Source organism: Eumetopias jubatus, unplaced genomic scaffold, assembly GCF_037043125.1.
Source record: "Eumetopias jubatus isolate StellerSeaLion01/CBP00866 unplaced genomic scaffold, mEumJub1_p1.0 scaffold_3, whole genome shotgun sequence".
NCBI lineage: Eukaryota > Metazoa > Chordata > Mammalia > Carnivora > Otariidae > Eumetopias > Eumetopias jubatus.
The window spans coordinates 38,794,737-38,804,969 of NW_028274809.1; the positions used below are offsets into that span (position 1 = coordinate 38,794,737).

Consider the following 10,233-nt stretch of genomic DNA (forward strand, 5'->3'; position numbering starts at 1 on the left):
AGCACTTTTAAATTAAGGTATGTACATTATTTTTTTAGACATAATGATCTTGCACACTTAATATACTGTAGTATCGTGCAACCAGAACTTTTATATGCACTGGAAAACCAAAAAAATTCATTTGACTGTCCTGTTTGTGATATTCAGTTTATTGTGGTGGCCTGAAACCTAACCCTCACACACTCTCTCTCTCTCAAATAAATAAATAAATCTTAAAAAAAAAAAGTTTGCTGCATGGATGAAGAAAGGAATGAACAAATGAAGGTCATAGTGACTTGCCCAGCGTCAATACAGCAAGACAGACCATAGCCAGGTATTCTAATTTCTAGTCCAGATTACTAGCTTTCTCACAAAGACCTTGTCCTGAATTGTTCTGAATTATTGCAGTGGAAGCAATTTCACAAATCAAGTCCCATTTCTCCACCCATTTTCTTTGGATGGCATATTATGCAGCAAGGAGATGCGATACGTATAGCAACGTTTCTTTTTTCCAAGAAACACATGCTCTCTTTTTGCTCTATTTTGAAGGGTTTTTATGATAAACCATGCTGCTATTTAAAACCTGTAAAGCTTTTTGAGATTCTCGGAAGAAATATAAGGTGTAGGTCACAAGGAACAATTTTATCTCTTGCAATAGAATTTCCTGTTCAAAAAATGATGTTAATTTGAAAAGCTGATATCTCCAAAGGAGCATTCTATTAGGTAGGTAATCATCAGCATATTGTCAGCTGCTGTGTATACCCTTAAGAGTGAAAAAGTAAAAAGCCACTTTGCTGTGTAGAAGTGCTTTGTGTGTTTCATAAAAACCACATAAAATGTTCACAGGTTAGAGGAGCCGCTGCTGTATTTAGAAGACAAATAAGTTCAGTATCACCCCTGAGGAAGCTTAAAGATGTGATTCTCAAGGATCTTTGGTGCCATGGATGAAAATGGAATCATTATTTTTCCACTCCCTCCGCTCACGTCATTGACTCCCGCCTGCAGCCGGTCCACTGGTTACAAGTAGCCACGAATTGCCTTGCAGATTGTAAACAGGGTAGCCAACCAGGGCCAGCCAAAGTCCAACTCCTGGTAAGTTTTATCAGCCTTTCCTGTATGTTTCATTTCCATTTCACACATTGGGTTGGGAGACAACCTATACTTATGCTGGTGTGTTGTGTGTCTGTGTGTGTGTGTGCAGTATATTTCTCAGTTTGGGGTATATGTTTTCTTTTCTCTTTTCGCCTCCTCCTCCTCCTTGTCCTTCATTTATCAAGAGTGCTATCTTAATACTTAAGTACTTAAAGGTTTTTTTGTTTTGTTTTTTAAGAATTGCTCTTTCTGGGGCACCTGGGTGGCTCAGTCATTAAGTGTTTGCCTTTGGCTCAGGTCATGATCCCAGGGTCCTGGGATCCAGCCCCACATTGCATCGGGCTCCCTGCTCTGCTGAAGCCTGCTTCTCCCTCCCCGACTCCCCCCTGCTTGTGTTCCTGTTCTCACTGTCTCTGTCAAATAAATAAGTAAAACCTTTAAAAAAAAGTTTTAAAAAAAAGAATTGCACTTTCTTTGGAGACAATAAAGTGCATTTTTTTCAAAGATGAAAAGGCATACTCAGACTCTTTAGGCTGTATTCATAATTGCTTTGCTTATCACTGTATAATGTTCTAATCATCATGGACCTCTTTGAGGCAATCAGCTGGATTTGGGGGGAGTCTTCATTTGCAAATGAATGTGGAGAAAAGAGGGCTGCGAAATTCAGGGGAACCAATATACTATTTTTTCCTCCTTGTCTCTCTTTAAAAATATTTCCTCTTTCTCTTTTCCACTTTTGCCCTCCCTTCTTTTACCTCTTTCTCCCCATCCTCCTTTTTTCTTTTCTTTCTCTTTCTTTCTTCTCTAACCATCAACATTTCCCCGATCCTTCCTTCTGCTCAGCTTCGTTCCACCATGCCCAAAGCATTCCTGCTGCTGTGGGTTGCCCTGGTGCTATCTGGGCTTGTGCATGGAGCCACGTTGAGAAATGAAGAGAAATGGAAGTCACTCAACAACCCCAGAAATCGAGATCTGGTAAGAGCATACACTGGGACATGCTGGGCTACAGGGTGAAATTAGCACCTCTCTGGACTGCCCTCTGCTAGAGCACAGTGGAGAGGAGGCTACCAAGTGCCAAGAAGATTCCTTAACAGGACTGGTCAAGGGCTTTGCTAGTCTTGTGGCTGGTATCCTATTGTTCTTCTGGCCAATCTACATCTGTTTTTGTAAGGAGAAACAAATTTAGATTTGTTATACAACACATTACATTTTTAAATGATCTTACATACACATTTACTTTATAGACTGGATTTCTCATAGATACACAAAATCAAGAGCATAGCAGGGAGATTATTTTTGCACAGTTCAGATTGATAATAAAACAGATTCTCATATGACCAGCATATGCAAAGCTCATTTGCAAAGACTGAAAATTGACCTGCATTCTTATCAATTTACCAGGCATTATTTTCTTTCTTTTTTTTTTTTTAGATTTATTTTTAAGTAATCTCTATATGCAATGTGGGGCTTGAACCCACAACCCCAAGACCAAGAGTTGCACCTTCCACTGACTGAGCCAGCCAGTACCCCGCCACCGCCAGGCATTATTTTCAACATAAAGTTCTCTAGGAAATAGAATTCAAAACATCAGCAAAAATTCTCTTTTAAAAATATGCCAAATACAATAAACATGCTGACATTACTATTTCAAAATACTATTTCCTTATGGAAACTGATGTAAAATATAACAATATAGGGTTCAAACAACCAAGTAGCCCTTTGCAAGCTTCTGTGTATCCATTTCCTAAAGGAAAGTTGAAAAACTGCATCTAAAAGCTCTGGTGTAGAAGATAATGCCTGGGTTCTCACCTTCAGTCAGAGAGGAGGCATGGAGCTCTGATCACTGTGAAATTCAATTTAATCTCTGACCTAAGTGGTTCAGAGGTGGTTTACAACAAACCCTCTGACTGTGATGCTATTAAATAATTGATATTCCTCTCTCAATCTCCACCAAGAATGCTAAATTATCTTGTTTAGGGTTGAAATGTCAGAAAGAAGGCAGGTAAAGAACAGTGGAGGGTGATGTATGAAAGAATGTTAGGGTTCAAAGCCGACAGACAAGAATTCTTGAGATGACTTTGGTGCAAAAAGTGATTTTATTAAAGCCCAGGGACAGGACCCGTGGGCAGCAAGAGCTTCACTGGGGTCATGAGGAGTGGCCCATTGTATACTTTCAAGATGGGAGGGGGCTAAGGATAGGGTAAGTCTCTAAGGATCTTTGGAAGCAAGGTTTCCAGGATCTTGAGGGGGCTAACTATTGTTGGGAAAAGGTCATTTATTACTGTCTAATAAAACCTGAGTCATGAGACCCTTCAGATGTATATTGGTGGGTCATATACTTGGGGGATGATTGCTGACATGTATCTTGGGGGGTAGAGATAAAGGAAGTTTCCAAAGGAATTTTTATACATTAAAGTAGACTTACAGAATCCTGGGGGTCAGGTTAAGATTGGTTTTGCCCTTAGCAAAAGTATCAACATTGGGGCAGCTGAGTCCCTAGAGGAATGTCACTTTGCCTGTTTCAAGGATTTGTCAATGGGCTGGAAGTAGTAAAGAAATTTAATAATTTTTCTTCTGCCTTTGATTCCCACATCAGAGGGGAAGAAGGAGAAGTAGTCAAAATATGTATTTCTATTTCTGGGTTTTCCACCTCCTGTCTCCTAGATTGGCCCTTAAGTCAATTCACAGAGGGGAAAAAGAGGGGAAAATATGTCTCTGAGTACTTTTTATGTTTAATTTACATATAGCATTGAACACTTTCTTTCTCTCTTCAGTTTTTCAGAACTCTTCAGGCATATTTTAAGGGAAGAGGTCTTGATCTCGGGAGGTTTCCAAACACTTTCTTCATGAATGAGAATCCTAGACTTCTCTCTTTCCAATCAGAACTTCTTGCTTCTGCATTTGCAGATTATGAAGAGCAGAAAAACTCCTTTCCTAATTACCTCAAAGGCTGAATGTTTCCTCTGAACACAGGTAAGTTATTCCTTTATCCCCAGGATCTGTCCAATTATACAACTCAGTCATAAAGAGATTTTGAAAGTATTTATTTGAAAAATGATTTTATTTTCTCATAGAAACATGTGCTCAGTTCTGATGATACTCATCACTATTAATATTTGGATTTGGTTCTTGTATTTCATTGTCTAATTTTAAAAAGAAATAATAGTTTGGGCACCTGGGTGACTCAGTTGGTTAGGTGTCTGACTCTTGATCTCAACTCAGGTCTTGATCTCAGGGTCACGAGTTCAAGCCCCATGTTGGGACTTAAAAAAAAAAAAAGAAATGACAACTTATGATTTTTTTTCTTTTTTTAAATTACATTAGTCACCATATAGTACATCATTAGTTTTTGATGTAGTGTTCCACGATTCATTGTTTGCCTATAACACCCAGTGCTCCATGCAATACGTGCCCCAGTTGCCCCTAGTCTTATTCTTATTACCTTAGCTTTCCTATCAAATAAATATTTACCATTAAAATAAACCAGGTATGCTGTATTCCAAGAAAATACATTGTGATTCTAGTCTATTAGCTTTTTGTTTGGCTCAATAATAAAGAGAACTGAATCATAATTAAAATCTCCCAGGGGCATCTGGGTGGCTCAGTTAGTTAAGTGTCTGCCTTCTGCTCAGGTCATAATCCCAGGGTCCTGGGATCGATTTCTGCATTTGTCTCCCTGCTCAGCAGGGAGCCTCCTTCTCTCCCGCTCCCTCTGCTGCTCCCCCTGCTTGTACTCTCTTGCTCTCTTTCTCTAATAAATAAATAAATCTTTAAAAAATAAAATATAAAATCTACTCCCATTCTTCCACAAGCTAGGGATGGAATTCTGAGGAAGTATACCATTGTTGCACTTTATTGTGCATGTGAAAGGGTTTTGATTATTAGTTCCTTTTTAAATGTGATGATTTTTTAAAATAATGTTTCTTATTCTAACAGGAAGATGCAGTTTACCATGTGGCATATGCACTTGACAGCTCCTACAATGAGAAATAAGACAGAATAAACAGAAAGATGTTAATGAAGGGTTCCCTTGACTATTATTCACACTTAGGCCCTAGGCTATTAGACACTAAAACAGAACAGTTGTTAATACTACAATGGAATATTATGCAGCCATCAAAAACCCCGAAATCTTGCCATTTGCAACAATGTGGATGGAACTAGAGGGTATTATGCTAAGCGAAATAAGTCAGTCTGAGAAAGACATGTATCATATGATCTCACTGATATGAGAAATTCTTAATCTCAGGAAACAAGCTGAGGGTTGCTGGAGTGGTGGGGGGTGGGAGGAATGGTGTGGCTCGGCATGTGCTATGGTGAGCGCTGTGAATTGTGTAAGACTGATGAATCACAGACCTGTACCTCTGAAACAAATAACACATTATATGTTAAAAAAAACAAAACAAAAAAAAGAAGACAGTAGGAAGGGAAAAATGTAGGGGGGGAAATAGGAGGGGGAGATGAACCATGAGAGACTATGGACTCTGAGAAACAAACTGAGGGTTCTAGAGGGGAGGGTAGTGGGGGGATGGGTTAGCCTGGTGATGGATATTAAAGAGGTTACGTTCTGCATGGAGCACTGGGTGTTATATGCAAACAATGAATCATGGAACACTACATCAAAAACTAATGATGTAATGTATGGTGACTAACATAACATAATAAAATAAAATTAAAAAAAAAATACCACAGTACCTGCTTCAGTATGAGACAGAATTGTACACAAGTCGGTTGTAAGCCTTGGTTTCTTCATTTATAAATTGCAGAAACTGATCTCTAGGGGCGCCTGGGTGGCTCAGTCATTAAGCATCTGACTTTGGCTCAGGTCATGATCCCAGGGATCGAGTCCCACATCAGGCTCCCTGCTGGGCAGGGAGCCTGCTTCTCCCTCTCCCACTCCCCCTGCTTGTGTTCCCGCTCTTGCTCTCTCTCTCTCTCTCTCTCTCTCTGTCAAATAAATAAATAAAGAACCTTAAAAAAACAAAACTCCTTCTCTGTTTCCCTCTGCCTTTCCTCCTGCACTCTCTCTCTCTCAAATAAATTAATCTTAAAAAAAAGGGGGGGGTCATTGTGTTGCTTGTATAGTCTTCACTTTCTATTTCTTGATAACATTTTCTTGTTCTTTCAGGTGTCTGGCTATTTTAAAACTACAGATGAAGCTTCACGTTAGAAAAATTCAATCATGGTTATGGCTAAACCTTTTCCCCCTCCACTTATTTGTCAATTTATAATGATTTTATTCTACATTTCCAGATTTACATATAAATAGATTGACCTCTGGGACAAATGTGACTTATGTGCGTATTTTTGAAGTCTCTTTTCTACTCTGTAAAACCATAAACACCGATGTAGAGCACTGCACCTATTTGTAAGAATTACAAAAACACCGCAGTCAGAAGAGATGATCTTCTAAATTACATTTCTTTTAAGCTTCTCCTTAAAACTTGTACGCTAATTACCTTTTATCAATAAATGTTTTTATTTGAAAGAGACTCTGCTATTTTTTACTATAGTTCATTATATGTAATAGAGATTTGGGCTTAAAATTTGTCTTTTTCCTGAAAAGAAGATGCATTCCCACTTTCAGCATATGTTATTGAGAAATCTTACAGTTTCATACCAAGGGAGAAGAAGTGATAAATAGCCACAATTAAGTTGAAATGGAAAGAAAAAACCTTTGGGATTCTAGGAGTTGCTAGGGTCTCTAGGAGATATTACCTGCCACCATATTCAGAGGTGGACATGAAATATCCTAGCCACAATCCAGCTCTGGTTTTTCTCCACACATGTCCTTAAGAAGGGAGAATAGAAATGGGTAGAATTCCCTTCTTTTACAACCAATCTTCTCCTCTTCCTACCAGCTCAGGCTGAATTATTCTGATTCTTGTATTTTCATTTGGAATACTACTTTTCCTGTATCATTATGGAGAGCTGCATCATTTTCTCTGTGATTCCTACAAAAAGAGCATTGTACTAGAATGCAAATATTGACATCATAGAAACATTAGTCTGTACATTCCACAATAGTCGTCTGTGGCTTTTTGTGGGTTATTGATACTCAATATCAATAATAAAGTATTTATGCAAAAATAGGTTTCTGAATCTGGTTTAATTCTTTTTTTAGAAAAGATTAATTTATTCATTTGAGGGAGAGAAAGAGTACATGCACCAGCAGCAGGGAGAGGCAAAGGGAGGAGAAGAAAACTCCCCACTGAGCAGGGAGCCCAATGCAGGACTCGATCCCAGGACACCGGGTTCATGACCTGAGCCAAAGACAGATGCTTAACCAACTGAGCCACCCAGGCACCCCTAATTTGTTCTGTTTTAAGTAGTTGTATATGTGCCTGTTTTCCCTGGAGTGTTGTGAGGTCTTTGTGAGCAGAGATTATATCTAAGCCATTTTTATTTCTCCAGCACCTAGCACAATGCTCTGCATGTAGCAAGTGTCCAATAAATATGTCTTGAAGTGAAGGTGTGCTATTCTATTATTCACACAGTAATAGAAGTTACTTCTAGTTAATGTCAAGATTATGTTTCTTACCATTTAAAAGATATAAGTGATTACTGATGAGCTAGTCCTCATAAAAATATGTTATTCAGATAAAGGGTAGAATGGTAAGGAGTGTTTTACCACTGTCCAGTTCTACTCAAGACCAGTGGCTGGTTTTTCCCTTTCCCTTTTACGACCCCTACTCTGGTGTCAATACCTCCACAAAGGGAATGCTTATGTTTCAGGGCCTTTGAAAAGGAAGAGCATCCACATGGACTTTTAGCTAGGAGCTTACACAATCTCAAGGCAGGAGCATGCATCCTTCTGCTGGAAAACTCCTCACTGTTGGCAGGTAGCTGTTGATGGAAGGCCTGACTAGAGTTTCTTGATGGTGATGCTATTGGCAATTGGGGAAGGACAAGTCTCCACTTGTATGACCATTTAGCATCCCTGGTCCTCAGACACTGTATGTCAGTCATTTCCCCACCCCTGCCCTATTATTTTGACAACCCAAACTTCCCTACAGACCTTGCTAAAATCCCACAGGGGAAGGGATATTTTTCTTGGCTGAGAGCCATTGCTAGGAAAAGAGCAGAAGTGTCATGTTTCCTCCAGTGAAAATCAATGTTTTGTACGAGATCCAGGTTCTCAAGGGGCCCATGGTAATTCTTTCCATAGGTCTCTGACAGCCTTTCAACACTGACTCTGTTCCTCTTTGATGAGTACTCCATTCTCAGGACATGACCTATTGTCCCCTATCACAGATCTAGGGGAGTCAAGAACCATTAAGGGTGTGAGGTTCTGCTCTACTTGTAAGCTGCACACTATCCTGTTGCAGTTTCAGATTCTGTCAGACACATGAGACTCTTAGGCTGAGGCAACAGACTTTATTACTCATGGAGCTGCGGGCAGCATGAGTTTTACATCCACATTGGCTCTCCTTATCCCCCCAAGTATCATGGGAGTCACATGGAGGTGCGTTCAAGTATATGCTGCACACAAGTGGGTTTGTGCCACAGCTGAGGAACCCCAAACTTAGGAAATCCCCACTTTTATAAGGGGCTACTAGCAACACACCCAACCTTTGCCCCAGAGGGAAACATTATATTTAGTGTACTGGTCAGAAAACAAATCTGTCCTCTGCTCCAGGGAAAGATAATTCCTCTTTCAAGGTTGTTTGTTCTACAGACATCTTTGAAAATATAGCCCAGATTGAAAGTTGTCACAAGCTTTTGCAGAAAAGTGAGAGACTTATGGAAAAATTGTCTCCCCAAAAGGATCACACCCCATTCCGGTTCCTCCCCTCAGGAGGAGAAAGGATGGAGTCATCTCCTCTGTGTACTCTTAATTCTATTGTAATGGCACAAATTCAATGTTCTGCTTCCTTCAGACATTCCATTTTGATTCCCAAAAGCACTCAGAAAGTCTGAAAGGTTTCTTCTTGCTATTTTTATTACTTCTAGAACAATTCCACTTCATCTCAAGGTAATACAGATGCCTCTGACTCACCAGGGGACAAACCACTTACAAGGAAGTGGAGAAAAGAAAAAGAGTAAGATTACAATTTTATAAGATATGTTTCTATAGTCTGAGTTGTAAAAGAACTTTCGTGTCTGGGGCACCTGGGTGGCTCAGTTGTTAATCGTCTGCCTTTGGCTCAGGTCATGACCACAGAGTCCTGGGATTGAGCCCCACATCCAGCTCCCTGCTCCACAGGAAGCCTGCTTCTCCCTCTCCCACTCCCCTTGCTTGTGTTCCCTCTTTCACTGTCTCTCTCTGTCAAAATAAATAAATAAAATCTTAAAAAAAAAAAGAACTTCGTGTCCACAAGGTGTTCCATAGCAGTGTTTAAAATAAAATTCAAACTTTAAAGTAAATTTTAAAGATCTCATTGGCTTTATTCAATGAACCATGAATTGGGCATCATCTAACAAATAGGAGCTCCAAAGAGCTATACACAATGAAAGACTTTTGTAGCTAGAAGGTGGGACAAGGAAGTTACTAGCAGAGAGTAGATTGTTTGCAAGGTCACCTCCCTTTAGGGGACAGCAGAGGTCTATCATGCAGTGAGGTCACCTCACTAGTGCTGACCAGGTAATTACAGATTGACAGGCTTAAGATTTCACTCCTGAGAGAGGTTGAAACTGTAAGTTAAGTATTAAGTCTTAGTTTTGTGATGTGGGTTTAGCACAAGTGATTCCATTTTGGGTCTGTTGTCTCTTTATCAACAGCATAAAAGCTATCCTTCCACCCCATGCTCCCTGTTCTCTATTCTCCCCAACGTGAATCTACAGCTTCACAATTGTTATTGCATATTCCAGGGAGCTAATAATGAAACAAGTTGGTCTAAGCCGTCTGGGTCTTAGGAGAGAGTTCTTATGAGGTGAGCATATTTCCTGCCTTGATTCCCTTCTTTTCCCCTAGGAAGTTATGACCAGACCCTTGACTTCCTCTTAGATGTAGTTCCCTGACTGCCTGGAGAAATTCAGGGGAGAATTTCCCTATAAATGATGTCTTTTGAGAACCTTAATCCAACCCACCCTGCTAGCCTCCATATTTTCTACCCAGGTAGAGTGCTGAGGGTTCTTCATCATGAGAAAGGGGAGGACTTCTAGCTGTGAGGTATTTTTCTCTCACCTGGAAGTCTTGGGGTCGTGGCTTTTATTCTACCA

General features: G+C 39.9%; 1 protein-coding gene across 1 annotated transcript; it reads left to right on the forward strand.

Annotated features, from left to right (window-relative positions):
• Nucleotides 1-805: 805 nt before the first annotated feature.
• Nucleotides 806-6,563, forward strand: CUNH2orf66 (chromosome unknown C2orf66 homolog). Its single transcript, XM_028121653.2, has 4 exons — nucleotides 806-1,071; nucleotides 1,915-2,046; nucleotides 3,846-4,044; nucleotides 6,200-6,563. The coding sequence occupies exons 2-3, from the start codon at nucleotides 1,927-1,929 to the stop codon at nucleotides 4,023-4,025; spliced, it is 300 nt and encodes a 99-aa protein (XP_027977454.2). The 5' UTR covers nucleotides 806-1,071; nucleotides 1,915-1,926; the 3' UTR covers nucleotides 4,026-4,044; nucleotides 6,200-6,563.
• Nucleotides 6,564-10,233: the final 3,670 nt, after the last annotated feature.